Below are 21,508 nucleotides of genomic sequence, written 5' to 3'. Positions count from 1 at the left end.
CTCGAAGCAAATGTGAATTACCCATCACATCTGCTGCTGCTGTTTTGACTGCATGTTCTGTCTCCAAAACTACTTATTTTTTCACATTATCCACTTTTTACATGTATACGGTGGAACCTCAGAATTTTTATCACAAAACATCCTTGTTAGCAGCCGATTAGCTTGCTACTACATAGAAACAGGAACCGGAAGTCAATTCCTTCGCCCGTCTATGATGTCATCAGCGGTTGACTCTGCACTTTGCTAACTAACGGTTACACCACATGTCTGAAAATGTTAACACGATACGTTTTTATAGTTTTTACGTGCACAAAAATTCTCATTACATATAAATGAGTAATGAAAGGGATAAATGAACATTTAATGTTACTTTTACCTTTGTCGAAGACATGTGACACAAATTGAAAGACATGATGTGGCAGCGAGATCAACACGGACATCACCTTTTGTGTTTTGTCATGAGTTATTTCTTGACTTAAGTGTTTCTCACCTTCTTTAACAAATGCTCGCACCTGCAACTTTCGTTGACTCCATTTTGGGTTACATTGCAGCCATGCCCACCCCCGAAGTGGTGGGCATATATTCATCTAGTTAGGGGTTGGTCAGAGGTTTACCCTTCATGACGTCATGAAAATCAGCAACCTCAAAAGCGACCATTTGAGACCTTTTTTCTCAAAAGGGATATGATACATTTTTTTCTCACATTTGGTGCTCATAATCAGGCTCTAAAGACACATATAGGGTTTTTAAACTTCCTTTTCGTGTCTCACTCCTCAGTTTCCCCCAGTGACAGTTTGGTACGTCGCTCCATCAGTCAACAGAGGTCTGGAGTGTCTGTCACTATAGACGACCCTGTCCGATCCACCAAGCAGCCCTCACCTCCACGTGGCAAACTCTCCAACATCATCCATGTGACCAACTTGGTGGGTTTGATACAGATGAGTGAAGTTTTTATGACCTACATAGTATCCCACAATATTAAAATTAGTTCTGTTTGTTCACAGGTCCGACCGTTCACTTTGGGCCAACTCAAAGAGCTGCTAAACCAAACGGGCAACGTGGTGGAGGAAGGCTTCTGGATTGACAAAATCAAGTCACACTGCTACGTCACAGTAAGCCTAAAACTTTAATTTTCACCATTGTACACATGAGATGTTTATCATTTGCTTATTGTCATGTGTTGCCCTCCCAGTATACTACAACAGAGGAGGCAGTGGCCACCAGAGCTGCTCTCCATGGAGTCAAATGGCCTCAGAGCAATCCCAAAGTGCTTAGTGTGGATTTCTGTGAACAGGATGAGGTAACCATGTCTTCCACACACACAGTAGATCCCTGCCGATTCATAATTGTTTCATTTATTTCAAACATGGATACAAGGTTACATTAGTGTAATAACATATTTATTAATAATTAAATATGAATTCCTGGTTCGGCATTCACTTTCCCGTATATGAATCAATGTTAATAAATTGACTATTTTTGTACTTTATTTAACATTGTACATATCTAACATTATTAGAGCCATGTAGACATGAAATAACATCTCTTAATCACCTTTACACTCATATAACCAAATATAGTAAACGTAATACTGTATTGTAATAGAAAATATGACAGAAATTGGACATAAACGAGACTGTAGAAAAGGCAGCACCTTTAGCAGCCATTGTGGACTTTACGTAGGAGTTATTAGAAATCACTCACTCACAAGAGCAAAGATACTTTCTGCTGTGTAACAACGTAGGAAGCATATGTGAGAGACGTGGGTGGATGCTGCATGAGGCTGAGCCAATCAGTGCCGAGGATACTGAACAATAACTTCCTGTACTGTATAGTCTGTGTACACAGGCCTTGTATTTTCCATCGTGTAACAATTGTTATGCTTGAAAATGCTTTATTTAGGCGAAGTATACATGCAATTTGATTAAATATGCATATTTTTGACTAATAGGTCATAGCCAACAATGAAATGGCGATCATTCATTAATTCCTGAAAAAACGTGATATAGTGAGGGAGTGATTGGCGACTCTAAATTGTGCATAGGTATGAATGTGAGTGTGAATGGTTTTGTCTATATGTGCCCTGCGATTGGCTGGCGACCAGTCCAGGGTCAGCTGGGATTGGCTCCAGCATGCTCCGGCGACGGATGGAGTGAGGGAGTGATAATCGAACTGTGATAATTGCAAGGGATTACTTTATTGGCAGATTTTTCTGCTTTAAATTGTAAATAATTTGTTTTTTATGGCAACTTAAAGGGTCCCTAACGTGATTCATCAACTTTGCTTAAATATATTATGTTATGTTGGATATTGTTTGTAAAGATGTTCTACATTGTTTGATTTTTGAAAGCGAACGGTAAACTCACAAAAATTATATTTATATCATCATCATTTATATCAAAAATTATATTTATATCATCATCGGGGTAATATCGCTCAGGTAAACAAACATGGCGGTGTACGAGACAGAGGATGTTCAGTGATTATAGCGACAGTTGGAGCGATATGTCAATAGTTTTTCAAGGAGGAAGAAACATTTGGAGATGAAATAGAGAACTTGCTGAACATGCACTTAAGCCTTAAAAAATGGAAGTGAAGATTGGTCGCCTTCAAAACACAGAATGGTAAGTGTAAATTACAGTGGAGATGCTTATCCTTTAATTGTTTTAAAATGGCTTTTTAATGAGCGGTTTTTATAGTCTGTTTTATTGTATATATGGCCACCACCGCCGCCGACCCCTCCCTGCACAGTAAATATATCGCTGTCAAAAGAAGTTTATATAACATGTATAATGCTTTGTTGCTATCGTGGAATAGTGTTAAGACTCTCTTGTGCCAACTTTGACATAGTGGTCATTCATTGTTTTTTTCCTGTGTACCGGAATAGCATCCTTTTTTTTAAAAATGCGTTTATACCGTACTTTCAATAAAGGTGTTCAGTCGAAACAGTCATCAATGAAATGAACACTGCAAAGGACAGAACTCGAGGTGGACGTCCGTTTAAAAATGTTCATTTTTAGAACTTTTTGTGGGTGCATCTGTTGTTGTTGCTGCATCTGTCTGTCACGTGTTTTTGCCATTTGCTGAAAGTCTTGAAATGTAACAGCTGCAAATAGCAGGGATTTACTTAATTCTCCAATTAGTATCCTTGCCATTCTTTTGGTCTTCTCGCCTATGCAGCTGGACTTTCACAAAGGTATCCTGAAGCCAAACCAAGAGGAGCACCACTTCCCTCAGCTGGCCCCTCCCCAGATCCGGCTGCCCCCTCTCATGCCCGAACGGGACAAGGAAAAGGAGCGGGATCGTGACCGAGGAGCGGCAGGTGTGCGGGACCTGTGGGCCGAGCGCCAAAGAGAAATGGAGCGGAGAGAACAGGCTCGCGGGGAACGGGAGTGGGACCGCGACAAGATCCGTGAATTTGCAAAGCCGGGAGAGGAGCGACGCTCCAGGTCCCGTGACAGAGAGCGGAGGAGACGGGAGAGGGCAAAGAGTAAGGAGAGGAGGACTGAGAAGAAGGGTAAGAAAATGCTTTGGAAGACATAGCCAGCACACCTGTAATACAGATCCACAAAATGGTCAGTGCCCTATGGACAATAAGTTGCAAAGATGTTATGCTTGATGGCAGCCATGTTTTTCTATCAGTCCTGCTCAAATTTTCAACACACCTTCTTGTCTATCCCCTAAAGGTGTGTACCGAACATAACTGTTTTGGCTAAACAGTAGGGCTGGCGATTTCACGATACATGGCTCACGATAACGACATCATCTCGAAACAGTGAATTTAAAAACAAAAAAATTAATAGTTGATGTTTTGCAGTATAATTTAACCAGGTTGCAAACAAATGGTGCAAAAACATGTGTAAACAACATTTATTTTTTAGGTGTCTGACACTGTGTAAAACTTCATAAAACACATCATCTCATGGCTTTCCAGTAGATCAAATCTATTAAGCAGAATCATAACAAAAATCTTTTGTGTGTGTAGCATAGTAGTAATGTAATCACTGGAAAGAGAAGGAGTCACCCAGATAAAGTTGAGCTGCATTCGGACAATGTTGACAATAAAAGCATAACATTTAGCATTTGAATAAAAAAATAAATAAATCCGCATTTCTCTTACTACGTAGTTTTCTCAGCGAGCTCCATGAACACGGTGACCAACTGTGGCTGTGCATGTCTGTTGTGCTGCCTGTGTTGCATTCTTGTGAAACACTTCTTAAATACTTCTAAGTCCTTATCCAGCTTTGTCCCATCCACACTTCATTTCAACTATGCTGGCACATTTTTCTGTTTAACTTTACAGGCTCATGTCGGCCATGGTGCCTTATTTGTTTTGTTTTTCTCGTGACTTCCATCCACTTTTCTACTACTCTCACAAGGAGGGCCGCCTGAATGACATGCAAATGATCCATCATAAGGTTATATATCGTGATATTTTGATATTTCATCGCACTCCCACTAGTGGGTGTTTTGTGGAGCTGTGTGAGAATATTTCAGCTCAAAACAGTGCAGCCATTGGGGAGTAGAAGAGACATACAGTAAAGATACAATGATGTGGAAAAATAAGTGTTTGCTGATGGGGAAGTGTTTTTGTCACCAACAGAGAAGGGAGAAGAGGCTCCTGCAAAGCTTCTAGACGACTTGTTCCTCAAGACCAAAGCGGCTCCTTGTATATACTGGCTCCCCCTCACAGAAGAACAGGTTAGTGTTTGAGTGTAGTGTTGGTGTATGTATGAACTCTAATACCACACCTGTACGTTGTTGTTCTACCAGGCTGTGCAGAGGCTGCTGGAGCGCGGCGAGCGCCAAAAGGAGCGTGAGCGACGGCTCAAGGAGCAGAAGGAAGAAGAGGAAAAAAGGCGTGAAGAGGAGAGAAAGGAGAGGCTAAAAGCCCGGGAGAAAGAAGGTGGCAGCGCGATGACGACCAGCAGGGGAGCTGGTGGCCGACGAGCCGATGCCGACCGAGACAAGGAACGAGGCTGGAGTGCAGACGGGGACAGGCGGAGGGAAGGCGACCGTCGTCCCGGGCGACCCACGACAGGAACCGGCGCTGGGTGGCGATCTCGTAGCCGGAGCGACACCAGAGACAGGCGCCGCTGAAGAGGACGCCTCACAGCCTGCTCAGTTTCTGATTGTCCGCTTTAGTCCGCTTCCTGTTGAAGTGTTTTGTTGTCTCCCCACTGGAGGGCAGACTTCCCCCTTATATGTTGTGCTTTTAACTGGCATCTGTTGAAGAAAAGCAGGGGGGTAGGGGGGGCAGTGTTGTTCTCTTGAGGTTTGGGAGGCCTCTTTTCTTTTTTTTTTTCCTCAAAGTTCTGTGGTCCTGCAGTTTATTCCTCCCATAGCCCTGTAATAAAGTCCAAAATAGATATCCTGTCCTCGGATCAGTTTTAGTGTTTCGCTCACTTTCAGATTAGTGAGGGTTGTTTTTATTTTACTGTATTTTTTTCTTTTTACATTTTAACACATCTTTACGGGAGATGTATTGTAAAAGCAGACAAACCATGGTCTCAATGCTCACAACACAACTAATTTAGGAAAGTGTGATAGAAAGTTATTTCTATGTTGGATGTGAGTCGTGGTTTGTCTTTAGAGGACATTTCTCTCATCCCCATGGATGGACTCACCTGTCAATCATATCTATATTCAAATGAAGGTTTGTCTTCTAATAGAATTCCATTTTATTAACATTTGGTTTTAATTTGAATTTTTTGTCCTTCCTGCAAGTACTGAATATTGCAAGTTCCATAAAAGAAATGAATAAATGTAAAATGATCTTGGTTTGGTCATGGTACTATTTCTTTTGCGTTTTTTTGTACTGAATATTTTTGATAGAAAGCTGTCAATTTCATTTACTAGTCAACACAATTTATTAATACAAAAACGACAACAATTGTCCAATTTTACCTTACAAATCTCTTACAGTAAAGTTAAGTGCAAAATGTTTGCTATTTTTAAAAAAAATGTACAGAGTTTAGCAGGATCTCTTGTTCTTCTACAGCAAATGAGCAGTAGTCTCTTTCCTGTTCCCTTTTATAACCCATGGTACAGAAGAACAGCAGGTGGCACTATGTCAAGGCAAGGGGTGGGGGGCAAGTTCAAGTCAAAGAGCTGTGGGAATGTCTTAATATCAGCAGTTACATGTTGAGAATTAAAAAAAAAAAAAAAAAAAAAAAAAGGATGTTCCTCAGTGTGTGCTGCACACTCTGCTCATGTGACACGGATGGCACAGGAGATGAGAGTCCAGCGGGAAGCACTGTGAGCCGGGCTTATCGGAGAGCTGCTTGCCACACTCCTGCAGGGGGTGGGGTGGAAGATGAAGTGAGGTCAGCAAAAACAACAAGAAAAGGACAAAAATACTCACCTCACAGTGGTAACACTCAAAGTGGTAGTCCTTATTCATGGACACAACCCTGAGGATCTCTTCACTGCCCTGAGATGCACAAAAAAAATTCCATTGAAGACGTTATTTACATTTCTGTCTTTGTCTGTAGTAAATTGAAATTTTTTCCCCTACATTTTATTTTGACAACAAGTCTCACCTCTGTCGGTAAGATGGGTTGCAAACAGGCAGCACACTTTGGAGCAAAAGTCCTGCAAAATGAACACAGAAACAAGGAGTACAAAATGTGGGATTCCTTCCCCCCCCCCCTTTCAAATACCCGCGCTCTCACTTGTTGTAGTCGGCCACGCAGTAGATGTGGCTGTGCTGGTCCACGGTGAAGGGCACGCCATCCAGAGCCTTGGCACACACCACGCAGCGGAAACAGCCGGGATGATAGGAGTTCCCCAGAGCTTGCAAGATCTGAGGTATGAAATCTTCATATATTATTACGAAAGACATTACGACGAGTTGTGTATTGCCTTTTGTTGCATTGTAGGTACACTAAATGGATCACTAAAGCGAGGAAAGTCAAGAAAATATGGAGTAGGTCTCTCCTTTGCAGCTCTTCTTGTAGACACGTAAGAGGTCCACTATTGGTAATGATGTTCTAACAGTAATCCAGTGGTTTTTGAAAGCCCCAGTTGTCGTATGATTCAGTTGGATGAAAAATTTTGCCTCAGTTCTCTTTACACTGTCTCGGTTATCGTACAATATTGCTCTTAACAAACTTCTATTTTACCCTTTGGCCACTTTTACCCACCATTGCTGGCTTATTCAACCAACCTCTATCACAAACCCAACACCAAATCTCACGATACTGTAGTTTACAAAAACCTGGAAGTCAGTGTCCCCCAGTGTGCTAACTAGCACAGTTACACCACACGTCTCTCTCTTTTTTTTTTAAACTTATCCCAGCTACAAAACAACCTACCAGAGAATGAAGAAAGTTGTACGTGCCAGCACTTTGATCAGGACGGTGAGAAACACTTAAATTCAAGAAAGAACTCCTAGCAAAGTACGAAGGTGCCGTCCGTGTGGCTCTGTCCTCTCCTCCCTTGCGTCTTTATCACAACAAGAGTCTTCAATCAAGGTGAAAGTGATGTTAAATGTTCATTTATCCCTTTTATTCATCATTTATATGCATTTATGGTGGGACACACACACCAGTCAGACGAGATAGTCCTAGTCCTATCTAGTCTAGATAGTCCTGATGAAGCCTGCTCGGATGAGAGGCAACACGTCTTCTAAGACAACCTGAACAGTCCAGTTGCAATCGATTGAATGCCCTTAGTTAACACTGTAGCTCACATAGCTATGCTAGTGTCGCTAACGTTTGTGTCCTCCTGTCCCACTCCTTAATGTTACGTTGTTGTATGTGATATATGGTGTCTATTACATTGGAAAAGTGCAGAGTTAGTGTATACTTAAAAAGGGCAACAATAGTGCTTTTTGGAGAGACACGCTAACGCAGCTCATTAGCATTAAAGCTGCTGTCAAAGTGGCGTGTTCACAGTAGGGCTTCCTAAAAAGCACTTCTTCTAAATTTCAGCATCAAGGTGAGATTTTTGACAACATACTTCCCATACACCTTTAAAGCAAAATCTGTTCTCGTCTAATTTCAGTTCTCAAGTATATATGTCCATTAAGAGTCCATGTTAGTCAGCATGCTCTAATATGGTCAAAGACTTCACCCCTAACTGTCTTTGTTTGTGATAAAAACAGAGGGAAACATTCCAGTGGAAGTCTGCCGTGGGAAACCAGAGAGAACGGACGTCATCGCATGTCCCAAAAGACTGTGTGGTACAGTGGAACCTTGGTTACCATCATTAATTCGTTCAAGAAGGTCAGACGCTAACCGAATCAGTTTTTGCCATAAGAAATCTGCCTTTCAAAAAAAAAAAAAAAAAAAGAACTTATTATTATAATGCATTTTTATGATCTTGTAGTGTTATTTATTACGTATTATTGAAATTGAAGTGATCGGTTACGTATGTATATATTTATTCTTATTATATTTTCTTATTTTTCTCATATTTTCCTTTGTTTTATTTTCAAGTGATTACATTTATTAGGACACTTTTGCAAAGCTGCTGGAATCGTGATTTTCTCTTGGAGATAAATAAAGTATTTATCTATCTTTCAAGCAGCTCTGTTTGTTCTTCTGCTATTATCTTTTAAGTAATATATTCTAGAGCGAGGTTCCACATCGGTATGCATCACAGCCGAGGCTAAGATGAAAGCTAAGCGGCTAACAAGGAAGTGGAGATTCACGCCTTCGGTACTTTCTATTATCATGGGAAACGTGAATTCACTACCAAACAAGATCAACGAGCTGACAAAAAACGTCAAGACCTTCAGCGAGTGCAGCTTATTGGCTTCACTGAAACATGGCAACAGCTAGCGTCCTGGAAACTACTGTGGGGAGCTAGCGGACTTTAGCAGAGTCAGAGTGGACAAGGACACGAGAGCCCGTGGAAATAAGGTGGGCTTGCACTGTATGAACAAACTGTATGTGTCATCCTGGCCATGTGACCATTAAAATGTCCATGTATACAGTATTTTTTAATAATCGGTTTTCATTTTCGAGAAAAAACCTGTTACCGATATCCCATTTTTATGCCAATATCGGTAGGCTGTTGTTATCAGGCATCCCTACAAAAAAGGGGGTTGTTTTACATCAAAATAACGATTTATTTACAAATATAACACCATCAACTATTTACAATTTCCACATTTGGAACTGAACTGTGTGTGTGCATGCATTAAAAATGTCCCTACATTGCGTAACCTTCTGCACGCTACACTCCTCCACACTGTCTCACTTCCTCCTTCGGGTCATGTGTGATTTTACCCTTCACATGATCCCTGCCGGGCTGTTATCAAATGCACTCATGCCACCTTGTGGACGTTTTTAAGGCTTAAAATTGCTCTGAAGTGAACTGCACTAGTGGGTAGTTGTGTCATCACCTTTTTGCCTCTCGCGCAAAAAAACGTAAAAGACGTACAAATACGTTGTTGGCATTGGGTGTCCAGGATTATAAAATAAAACATAAATACATCATCTGTTCCAGTCAAAAATGTTAAAACAAAACACATATTTATAGTTTTACTATTATAGTTTGACATGCAGAAAACAATTGCAAAAGCATATAAATGATGAATGAAAAGGATTCATGAGCATTTAAGGTTATTTTTACCTTCACTGAAGACATACTTCTTGATTTGAGTGTTGCCAAAGACAGGGAGTGGCAGGAAGACACCACACGGACACCACTTTCCAGTTATTTCTCAACTCAGGAACCCAAAATGGAGCCAAAGAGAGTTTTAAGTGCCAGCATTTTGATTAAAAGAAGGTGAAAATCACTGCTGAATTGAACTGAAGAAATGCCGTAAATAGAGCGGTATATAAGCCGCATCCGCCCAATTTAAAGAGAAAAATAGATTTGTACACATATGGACCGCATCGGTCTTGAAGCCGCAGGTATCACAACATGGGATATTTAGTACACAAGATTTTTTAAATTTTTAATTAAACCAATGCCGAACATGGCGTGTAACACGGCTAGTTAAACAGTAGCCCAAAAAAGTCATTCAGCGCTGTCCTCGTCTTCCTCCAGGGAACTAAAACCACTAAAGTCCCAACCCCACAATTCCCTCACCACATACGCCGCCAGACTCTCTCCCTCTTTTATTGTCGCTCCCAGCACCACCCCCGCGCAAGGCAAATCAGCCCCGAGCCCTTGCTGTCCTCCCTAGCGCCTAGCGGCCCAGCCCCTTGAAACCCGCCGGCGACAGTGGACCTCCCGACGGCGCTCCACGCTGCTAGAGCGATTGCCTTCAACGTGAAAGCCTCATCGCATGCACCTCTCCACGCTTTCCCCATGAGTGGTGATGTGGGGATCAATACTGAAATATCAATACCGCCGATACCAGATCTTTAGGCTGGAAAATTGATTGGTAATATATCGCAATAGCGATACTTTGATACTTCAGTCATTTGAGGGAATGTATATCATTAACAGAACGACTGAGTTAAATTCCTGAGACCTTGTCTAAAAGATATGCAGTTGAATGCATTACTCCGATGTCTTATAATCTGTATCTTATGGAGGTATGCTTTCGGATCAGTATCACCAATACCAGCCTGAATTTTACTCGGAAAAGGAAATCAGTGGTATCGCACATCACTAATGATGAGGGCGCTCGCACGAAGCACAAAATGGCTGCTCCAAAGCACACCAAATTGCTGAGTTTCAGGTGACGTCACATGTTGGCTGTTGTCAGCCCCACCTCAGAGAGAAAAGAATAATAAGCGTATTTGTAACCACAAGTCATCAGACACAAATCAGAGCAAAAATACCGCATACACGCACCATTCTTGCATGTGGAAATCGTTCAAATCTGTATTTTCGCAAACGCTATTATTAAGGTAGTCCATCATAACGGCAAAAAAGTTCAGGAAACAACCAAAAAAAAACGCAGAGAAGCCACCTTTGTCAGCATTTGCTAACCAGCTGTCGCTCTTGTTGAGTGGAGCCAAGTAAACAAAAATAAAAGTGAGCAACAAAAATAAAAATAAAAAAAAAAAAAACAGTATTTATACCAAATATTTCAGACATTGGTCGAAAATGTGAAATGCAGCCACCTGGAGGAATATCCAGCGAGGCTTGAAAGTGTGGCTTCAAGCTTCTAGCAGCCCAGAAACTGCGTATTTGGTGGAAGAATGCAAACTGACATGATAGAAGCATTATTTTCATGATGTCTTAACGCTGACATAAGCTCTCAGTGCTTTTCGATCGTCTCGTTTTCAACTATTTTCTGTTTTCATGCATCACACCATGTATACTCAACACAATTGGAGCAAATAATTTCAACGACAAGCACTGTTATTCGCTTTAATCTCCAAAATATATACATACTGGGTGTGGATGTGGTTGTATCATCCGTCTGTGACGCGCACTGCCTCTGGGTCACCTGGTTGAAACCCAGCAATGGCGAGGAAGCACATATTAGCTGTGCAAGCCTCAGGGTTCAAAGAGTGAGGAAAAAAGTAGCGGCTTATACGCTGGAAATTACGGTAACTCGTGGCAAAACAGGAAGATGGTGTCCTTGTGGAAGACTCGCATCAAGAATCACGTCTTCAGCTCATTCAGTACCAAAGACGTATTTCTATGTTTTTTTAAACCCGAACGCTCGCTCCCAAAGATGTATTTATACGTATTTTACGTTTCTTTGCAAGAGAGGCAAAAGGAAGGTCGAAAAGAGGTCACTTTCTGAGCAGTTTTAAGCCATAAAAACGGCCACAATGTGGCAGAAGTGCATGGATTATTTGCACGTATTAACACGCAGTGAGAGAGCGTGGAGGAGTTACGCATCATAGGGAAAATTTTAGCACACATTTTGGCTCCCTAAATAAATTCTTATTTTGATGTAAACCTTGTTTTTTGTTGCTTATGTTGTGGTGCAGTTGTTTAGACATTTGAGCAAAAAATTTGTGTCAAAGTGAACGTCATGCTTGAAATGTATCTTTTCACAAAAAGCTGCTTTTCTCCCCTTTTTTTTTGGTTAGGAACTGATATTTTCCTGAAACTTACCTACAGTATGTTCTACTGCTGATTACTAAAGAACAGATAAAGGTAAAAGCTTTTTTTTTCCCTGATGATTTCTTTCGGTAGGTTCCATGTTGATACAGTACAGACGACTCACTACAGTCTACAACGCACCTGTTCCAGAATGAGGTGTCCACACACACTGCACTTCTCAGCAGCGGCCTGGAATCCTGAAAACTGTATTGCAGATGAGAATATGGTGATTATGACGATCAACTGGGAACAAAATACCATTAGATCAGGAAAATGAAAAGGCGCAAGGGCCAAAAAAAATGCAACTCAGCTTTGTGGGTGAAAAGCACATTAGTACAGTATGAACTTCCATCTTTTGCTCTTCCCCCCCCCACCCCCCCAGATTTTTGCTCTTTTCTTTTTAAATTTTCCAAATACTTTAACTTTCTTCCTTAATAATCTTGGTCAATTTTCTTTTAATATTATGACTTTATTCCCATCATATTTTGACTTCAAAGTCAAAATTTTTTACTCCAATCAAATTTTCCAAAAAATACAACTTAATTTTGTTTCTCATGATATTCTCCTGACTTTTTAAAAAACAATGTACTGTATTTTTTTCTTCAATATTTCCACTATATGCTACTAAAATGACGTTATTTGTCCTCATAATATTCTCGTAAAATCGTAACTTTTTTCCTCGTTAAAGTGTAACTTTTTTCTCTTAATATTTTGATTTATTCTGTTTTTTTTTTTTATTTTACAACAATTTAAACTTTCTTCTCGTAATTATGACTTCATTCGCATAATAATTTTACTTTATTCTTGTAAAATTATAACTTTTTCTGCAACCTAATTTTCCAAAAATTACAAATTTGTTGTATTGTTTGTTTCTCATATTACTACTCGTAGAAGAGAACGTCTTTTTTCTTTAATATTCCAACTTTATGCTATTAAAATGTCATTATTTTTCCTTATAATATTATGTTCTCATAAAATTACCATCGTTTCATGATAAACTTTTTCACAACTTTTTTCTCTTAATATGTTGAATTTATTCCTGTAAAATTATTGCAGATTTTTTGCATTTTTGCTGTTGTTTTTTTAGTTTTCGTATTACATAATATTTTTAGAATGTGCTGCAGGCCAATAAAAAACAGCTGAGGGCCACAAATGGCCCCCATGCCGTACTTTGGACACTCCTGCCTTAGCTAGATCTTACCATATAATCCTCTTTGCAATACACCGAGCCGTTGACGTTGTAGAAGTCCTTGTTCCTCAAGGTGCGTCCTGTTAGAAAGACATAGTTAGGACTGTACAAACGCATTGGACTTGTTTTTGGAAGGAGGGTCCACTCACCACAGGACACGCAGGTGAAGCAGCGAGTGTGGTAAAGGTTGTCCAAAGCCTGGCAGGCGTTGTCCGCCCCGTACACGCCTTTGCCGCACTTGACGCAGGTCCCTGCCACACGGTGGGGACACACATCAAAAATAATTTATAAGCGGAGGGTTTAGCTGCTCGCCGTCTCGTTGCACTGCCCTTTAGGATGCCTTCCGAAAAGGAGACGCGAGCTGTGAAATCCAATCCAAAGTGTCGACGCCTGTAAAGACGCTCGTTCGCACCACGCGGGGAATTTTCACACCCAGGATGCTGACATTAAAAGGAGAATCCCGCCTAGCAACAGAGAAGCCTTCTTTTTTTCCCTTCTTCTGACCAATACACCACATCAGGGGTGTCAAACTCGTGCCATGGAGGGCCGGGACACTGCAGGTTTTCTTTCCAGCCAGTTTCTCCAGCAGGTGACTTAATTTATGAGCTCCTCACCTCACATTGAAGGAGGTATTGATCGTTAAAATCACCTGGCTGGAAAGAAAACCTGCAGTGTCTCGGCCCTCCATGGCACGAGTTTGACACCCCTGCACCACATGATAGTGCTGTTATGAACCCCCATATGTTGGACTGACTTGAAATTTCTCATCCAGCTCAATGCGCTCCACAAAACTCTGATTGCAACTTGGGTGTCTTTATCCCAAATTTGGTACACACCTTTAGGCCAAGCACATGTGTGTAAAATTATAGCAAGATTGGTTGAAGAGCATGACCTCTATCAAGTGAAACATATTAGCAACTAATTGCCATAAGTCACCGACGTTTGTCTAATAATTATACAACTTTGAGAATATCCGTTTATCTTCCAAAGCACTTTGGCCACAAATGTCATTTACAGTCATTTCTTTCCCATGTGATTTATTTTTTTGCCATTTCTTGATAAATGCCATTTGTCATTTCCTGTTTATTACACATTCGGATAAAGAATTTTTTTACATGCAAGACACTGAACCATAGGGCCTTGATGATGATGATGATTTCTCTGTTAACGGAATTGCGGAAGCAATCGCTAAGTTGGCCAATAAAAAAAACCATAATCTACTGTTAAACACAAACTCCCGCGGGAATTGACTTAACGGGAATGAAAAGCTGTCATCGAGAAGAGAAGGAACGTTTGTGTGTGGAACTATTTCCCCGCCAGACCGCTCCATCGTGGTGGAATCTCATCAAAAACACCAGCCCGACCCTCCAGAACTAAACATGTCGACCTGCAACACCAGCAAAAGTTGGCAAAAAAACCCTTTGAAATGCCTCTCCAACAAAGCGCAAATGGAAGCTAGCGAGGTTAGCTTAGTTTAGCAGAGCATGCTGGTGCGGCTGTATGAGTGTGTTTACACCATGTTGGGTTTTACCACTTGTTAATGCAAACGAGCCCACTGACGTTGTGCAACTTCTGAAAGAAATAAGGCACTTTTATTCTTGCACCCAACTTGTCTTAACATTCTCAACTCATGCAACACACTTTCCAAATAAGAGCGCTGTTTGCCACATACTAATTGTGTAGACAAAATATGGGTGTCATTGAAAACATGAATTAACGCAATTGGAAATGCATTGGCGACTACGTCCTCCTTCACCACAAGCATTACAGTTTGTTGAGGATTGTGACATTCTATTAGAAACGTTTCCGTTTCTGAAATACCAGGTGTAATTACCCAAATGATGTATTGCATCTATAAATGTAAGAACTTTTGCATTTATTTAACAGACATTTTATTTACTGTCACAAAAGTACACACTCTATGTTGGTAAAATAAGTGTAAAAGGTAAAATAAATAAATAAATAAAATACTGAATTAAAAAATTTAAACAGAAAAAGCTGAATTTGAAAGAAAAAAAACAAACAACAAAATTTCATAGGGCCCTAACTCATTTGAATGACAAGTACAGAATGCAATGTCTGGAGTAAACTGCTTAAGAGCCGATGTTGTTGATATTTGTTGGAATGATGATTTCAATTGGTTGAGAAACGTGGAACTTGGAAAAAAATCTCCATTTATGTCAGTGGAAATTTTTGTCAGAGAAAATGTACAATTACGGAAAAGTATAAAATTTCGAAATTTACAAGTGCTTTTGTCCTGAATAAGATTAACATTTTGACAGTGGAAGTAGTTAAGTGGAGCAGAATAATAAACAAGAGCGTTGACGTAATAATTAGGCCTATCTAAGCGGTGTATAATTCACTGTAGTGCTAACAATAAAGATGGGATAATACAGCAAGAACCTTAATTAGGTTACTCAGCCTTTACTACTATCTTTTCTGTACTTTCCAAACGAATACAAATGAGTCCAAAGGGGAAGGGAAAAGCGCTTGGGTACTAAATGCACAGCGGCGGTGTGGACGTCCTGTTCCCTGTGATCTATTCCAGGATCTGCCCACATTTTTTCCCTCCTTTCTAATGTGGCTGAGGGAGTGCCACACAAATCAAGCATTCCTGTGCTCCGCTGCAACGGCAGTTGGAAATTGGCACCGCCGAGCCAAAACCAGAAAGCTGCAGTCTTTAAATAACCCGCCTTGTCGCTGCTGAGATTGAAAGTTTAAATCGCCTAAGAGATCCTGAGGGACATTTTGTGCCATTTTTTTTCCCCCAAGCAAATTTGACAGGAGGATATATAAAATATTTAAGAATTGTCATCTCTGTTCCTTCAATTAGCCTAGCTCACGCACCCCCCCACGGTCCACCCCACCCACCCCCTATTTGAGAAGTATCGTCTTAGATAATGGTGTGTATTTAAAAAAAAAAACGTTATATAAAAAAAAAGGTAAATATGATTCATATTTGTATAGTTCTGACTGAAGTTGCTTTCAAAAACTGGCTCATTTAAAGTGGACAAAAATATGAATATTTAATATGTTTTACAGCAGTTTTTGACAAGCTGAAATGCATGAAAATCAGCGTTGCTGCCAATCACTGACCCATATCAGGGCCTTATAATAATAACAATCAAATAGTCCTATAAAATGTATTTAACAGAAATTATTTTGTTTTAAATATACAAAAATCTGTGCCCTTACAGGGTTAAAAACTCCCAAAATCTAATTACGATTTGATATGCATATTTCAGACTGACGTTTAAAATAGAAAAAAACTATTTAACTGTAACAGTGGTTCTCAACTGGTGGGTCACGGAGCCGTTTTGAGTGAGTCGCGTTTTTTTTGCCTGGGACAAAAAATTTAAAATAAAAATAATGCAATGCCTGTGAATGCGCCTCACGTTCTTCTCTGCGCAATTTGCTTGCTACGCCGCCGTGAGGTGCATGCCATGTGTCTGAGCGACTGTCAAGTTTGAGCGGGAGGGGAAGGACATGGAGTGGAGACTTAACATGCCGTCTGTAATACACACAGTTGCGGATGTCTGCTGGAGAAGAGTGTGCCATAAACCGACAGCGTCTCAGCGCTGCAGCTCATGTGTTGAAAACAGCCCCTTTGAAATATAAGATATGAGAGGTTTGAGTTGAAAAATTCCTGTAATTTGGGTCACCACTTGTCATTGAGGGGTGATGGTGGGTACCCCAGCCAAGCCAGTTGAGAAAAACTGCTGTAAAATACAGCAAAAACAGTAATTTTTGGGAGGCTAACATTTTTTGTATTGTTTCGGGACAAGTGAGTGAGGATATTTAAAAAGGACCAAAATAATTTTTTTTACATGAACTTGTATGACATCCCCATCAGCATTGTAGCCCAATAACAGTGACTTACACCCCTCCCCCCACTTGGTCTCCTAAATCCAGTTCTGGTCCGATTTGCAGGATGAAGAACGTATGTAGTTCCGCTTAGTTGCTGGGGACAATTAAGTAAAAGAGTTTGCCTGTGCGTTCATGTGTATGTGACGAAGACGCTCACATCTACTTCCGAGATGGAGCGTCGCGGCCATCTTGGAAGAAGATGCGAGTGTCTTCGGATACGCCGGGAGACAGACATAACGCCGAGCGTTCTGTGAGGTTTGAGTTTTTCAGAAGGCATTTTTGTGATGTAAATGTTTTAATCTTTTGAACGCATATTGTCTTTACTTAATTGTCTCCAGCAACTAAGCGGAACTACGTTCTTCATCACAGAAATCTGACCAGAACTGGACTTGGGAAACCAAGTGGGGTGTAGGTCGCTCTTATTGGACTACAATACAATACAACTTCATGTCTAAAAATCCAAACTACCCCTTTAAGTAACATGTTGGTTTTAATGTAAAACTAATGGAAAGGGACTTCTCTGAATGTTTTGGCTGCATTGTCGCACGTTTATTCTTCCCCGCTAGCCAAGCTGTACAATGTTGCATGTCCCCTGCGGCAACGCATACCTGAGCAAAAAAACAGGCTACAGCACCGCCCCTGCACACACCATGGCAGAAACACACACACACACACACACACACACACACACACTGCAGGGCATTACTGTGGCCTGAAGTCACCAGGGGAAAACACACCCTGCCACAAAGAAACACACATATTCCTCCAGCCACCAAAACACCATGACTCACTGCTGTGTTTAAATTACACCATGCAATTTGTGTAAGAGAGTCTTTGTAATCCTGCTTCATCTCCAACTTGTCTGGATAAGTTCTTCAGCATCAAATGTTTGCGCCAAATCTGCGTGTCCATGCAGGTTCCAAAAAATCCACGCACGCTTCCAACGATTAATCTATCCCTGCAACCATTATCATCATCATCATCATCATCATCATCATCATGCAAGCCCTTTCATTTACATGCATACCTGCAGCCAACCAACAACCAGCACAATGCTAATAACAACAATAACACGGCATGAAGTGTGAGGAACGGCTTGACACATCACAGCATATTTTAGCAATCTTCCAATCTTCTGGAAGCACCTTTACACCATTCACATTCAAGTTGAAATCCAACAATAGCCCCCTTTCTTCTTGAACTTTTATCATTTACCAGGGATTTTTAAGAACTATGGCAGGTTTCCACCAACATTACCCGGGTAAAAAACAAACAAAAAACTCCTGTGGAAAAAGGCGTACATTAGCCTTGTTTTCCATCGCAGGAACTTTTCTCAGAATTGTGAACAACTTCATTTCCACTGAAATTACTGAATTTTTCCCCAAACCCGTAGCTTGATTAAAAAGCGTACCTAAGTAGCAGGGAAGGCCAACGACCAAAAACGGCTTTCAATTTTGATATTTGTCCGCAAGATGGAGCTTACCCTCCCCTCCTCAAAGCACGCAGCAAATATTTCACACCTTTTACTGTTTTGTCTTCGAGCTTCCTGTGGAAAAAGTCCAACATTACTCACTTTTAGCAACTTCCCTTTACCAGGGATTTTGGAAAAATCTTGTTGTGAAAGGAATTACCCAGCAGCGGGATAGGAAAACCGACATTTGTTCCCAATGACAGAAAATGTCACTCTGAAAAATCCTTTGTTTGAGGTTTCAATTTAGACGACTAGATTTTTGTATTTGTCCTATTCAAAGCATGCACCAAAAATGTCACCTTTGTGTTCAAGATTCCTGTGGAAAAAGTCCACCTTTAGCCCCTTGTCCAATTGCACGACCCGGGTAAAAAAAAAATTTTTTTAAAAACGGTACTTCTGTTTCGTATATTTGCTTTGTATTTTACTTCCCTTTTCAGGGACGAAGTGAAGTAGAAACCACAGATATTACTATGAATAGTTTTACTTGGGTAACTGGAAATCGTTGGGACGTAGCATTTTAACCTGTTAAGACTCAATCAAACTTAGAATCGAAACTAAAGGGTGTGTGGGATCTCACCAAAGAATTCCTGCCGGTTCTCTGCTGCCCCAACATCCTCCTGAGCCTTGACCAGCCCCCCGGCAGATGATGGCCCCAGCGCCGTGCTGGGTTTGGACAGAGCCGCCAGGGTCAGAGTGTTTTCCTTCAGCATCAGCCCCTCCAGGAGACCGTCCCCTTCTAGTGCTGCGTCTCTTAGAAGAAGCCGAGTCAGCTCTTCTTGGTAGCGGGTACCGGGCAGGTCTGAGTAGCGGGTCTTCTCTCCTACCACCCCCGCTTCTTTGTCTCTTGCTCCCACCCTCTTCTCGTCCCACCACTCTGGGCCTGCCTGGTAGCACGCAGCAGCTGGACTTCCGACAGCCGGCGGGTAGGAGTGTCGGCTATCACCTTGACGCATCCCCCCGTCCAGGTATTGTGTCCAGGCCTCGACGGGCGTCACACCAGCCCTTCCTGGAGCACCATATCCAACTGCAATGCCCCCTGTCTGCATGGAGGGGGATTGCTGCTGCAGTGGAAGGCCTCCAGAGGTGGAGTAGCGAGAGTCGTAGCCCAGACTGATGCCGCTGGTCCGGTTGCTGCTACAACGGCTCCCCATGGGGCTGCCTCCACCACCGCCGCCGCCACTGGCCGTGCTGGAGGCAAAGCTGGACCTGGGGCTGACCAGCACAGACTCCTGGAGGCTGAAAGATGAGCATGGGCTCAGGGTTGGACCTGGAGGATAGAAAAAGCCTCCTCCGCCACCGTTGCCCCCGCCGCTGACATCAGATGGACGGTGCGGCGGGTGGGAAAGGGAAGCGGGCCTGTTGCTTTCCCACAGTTCACTACCTGTGCTTAGGCGCTTGTAGAATAATGCCTCCTGGAGAGAAAGACGCTTGTGCCTTTCGGGTTCTGAGATGTAGCCAGATTCTGCCATTCCTCCACCGGTCCTGGAACAAGACACGTAGCTGGCGGGGTTGGCTGGGTATGGCGGTGGGACTGAAAGCGGTGGCGGCTGAGAGAGGAGCTGCTGCCTTCTGACCAGCTGCTGCAGCTCCAAGGAGTAGCGGCGCTGATTCAACGACGCCTTGGACCCGAACACATCACACTCTGGACCCAAACCGGATTCTCGCCTCATTTGGGAGTCCACGCCTTCGCCCAGGTAGCAGGAGGCCCTCTGCTGGGGCGAGCGACGCCTCAGTGGGGCCAGGGTGGATGGGTGAATTGGTTGCTCGCCATCTGGTGGTCCAGTCTGCGGAGTCATCCCCAGTCTTCCTGTTGCAGGAGCGTCACTTGTGGTGGAGAAGTGGCCGGGTCTGGAGGGCGAGGTTGCTGTGGAGCTGGGTGGCAGACTCCCCCCACCACCACCACCCCCAGGGATGCCAGTGTTGCCGTTGCTGTTGTTGTTGGAGTTACTGGCTGTGTCCTGCTTTTTCTTGGAACTATTGAATTTGACACTGCCTGAGTCTGTGAGCTTCAGCTTCTCTAACAACTTGCTTATCGGTCGATCCATGATGTGAAGCGTGGTAACTACAAATTAAGCAAGAGGAGCATAAAAACATTCAAATCTACTGCTTTTGTTCTACTTTGATGCTAAAACTGACCTTGAAAGTCCCATATGTACACATATGCTCATATGTACACACACTAAATAAATAGAAAACCAGATAAATAAGACCATTCCATGGCGGTTACATGACTTAATCCTGAGTCATCTGCTTTTTGCCATCATGTGGACCATCCAGGTAGGATCCATTTGGACTATTGAAGGAGTCCAGGCAGGCTAGAGAAGAAGCATACATCCAGGACACTAAAGTGGTCCTTTGTTGACCCTCCACATCTGCATAGTCTCACTCCTTGTAAATAAAAGACCCTTTAAATTAAAATCTCCAGTGATGTTCTTGGATTATATGATTCCCCCTTAAAAGAAAAAAACAAAAAAATATACTTCATGTGTCCCCCAGGGGAGAGAAGACAATTCCGTGCGTGTGAACGACTCACCAGACTTCTGCCATTCATCCCACAATAAAAGCCCAATCGTGAAAAGAAATCAAAATCAATTTGACCTCCAGAAACAACCCTTCTCCTCTTGAGTCCGTCGGTGTATCATTACCTCTTTTCAAATCCCGTCCGGTGCGGATTTACCGGAGAAGTTCGGGAAAACTCTTTGGGGGAAAAACTCTACGGTTGTGCACGAAGCGACTTTTTCGGTATTAAAAGAGGTCCTCCATATAAATAAAATCCCTCCCCGTGCGCATTGCATGGTCGACAACTTTGTTTCTTTCTTTCTTCCCCTAAATAATTACCTCCCCCTTTTTTTTATAACAATCAAGCGTACCATGACATAATAGCTACTTCCGTCTTGAGCTTTCCAAATTAAATCACCCCATGTCTACAGTTTAGCAAAATTTTTGAAGGAAATCAATAACAAACACTGGCAAGATCCCATTCTAATTTAAATATCAAGTTCTCTTTGTTCTCT

The 21,508-nt window shown here is 42.0% G+C and overlaps 2 protein-coding genes and 1 long non-coding RNA gene across 3 annotated transcripts in view; 2 read left to right on the top strand and 1 right to left on the bottom strand.

Moving 5' to 3' along the window:
- The window catches only part of acin1b (apoptotic chromatin condensation inducer 1b), a 15,709-nt gene extending 9,915 nt beyond the window's left edge, over positions 1–5,794 (top strand). The window contains exons 12-17 of the mRNA XM_054800366.1: positions 778–923; positions 1,005–1,112; positions 1,193–1,300; positions 3,181–3,517; positions 4,604–4,701; positions 4,774–5,794. Of these exons, the coding sequence (XP_054656341.1) occupies positions 778–923; positions 1,005–1,112; positions 1,193–1,300; positions 3,181–3,517; positions 4,604–4,701; positions 4,774–5,100 (1,124 nt within the window). The 3' untranslated portion in view covers positions 5,101–5,794. The remainder of the gene's footprint in view (positions 1–777; positions 924–1,004; positions 1,113–1,192; positions 1,301–3,180; positions 3,518–4,603; positions 4,702–4,773) is intronic.
- Positions 5,290–21,508, bottom strand: ajuba (ajuba LIM protein). The gene is made up of 9 exons (XM_054800368.1): positions 21,028–21,508; positions 19,072–20,946; positions 13,306–13,407; positions 13,169–13,236; positions 12,109–12,171; positions 6,675–6,805; positions 6,543–6,594; positions 6,365–6,433; positions 5,290–6,295 (listed from the first exon to the last, which is right to left on the bottom strand). Exons 2-9 carry the CDS (start codon positions 20,537–20,539, stop codon positions 6,188–6,190), a joined length of 2,061 nt encoding a protein of 686 aa, XP_054656343.1. The 5' UTR covers positions 20,540–20,946; positions 21,028–21,508; the 3' UTR covers positions 5,290–6,187.
- LOC129194876 (uncharacterized) lies at positions 6,719–11,244 on the top strand. Its single transcript, XR_008573822.1, has 3 exons — positions 6,719–6,810; positions 6,882–7,475; positions 8,108–11,244. It is a non-coding gene; the product is annotated as an uncharacterized LOC129194876 (long non-coding RNA).

The sequence above is a fragment of the Dunckerocampus dactyliophorus genome, chromosome 15 (genome assembly GCF_027744805.1).
Source record: "Dunckerocampus dactyliophorus isolate RoL2022-P2 chromosome 15, RoL_Ddac_1.1, whole genome shotgun sequence".
NCBI classification, from domain to species: domain Eukaryota; kingdom Metazoa; phylum Chordata; class Actinopteri; order Syngnathiformes; family Syngnathidae; genus Dunckerocampus; species Dunckerocampus dactyliophorus.
This window is presented reverse-complemented; position numbering and strand designations above follow the sequence as displayed.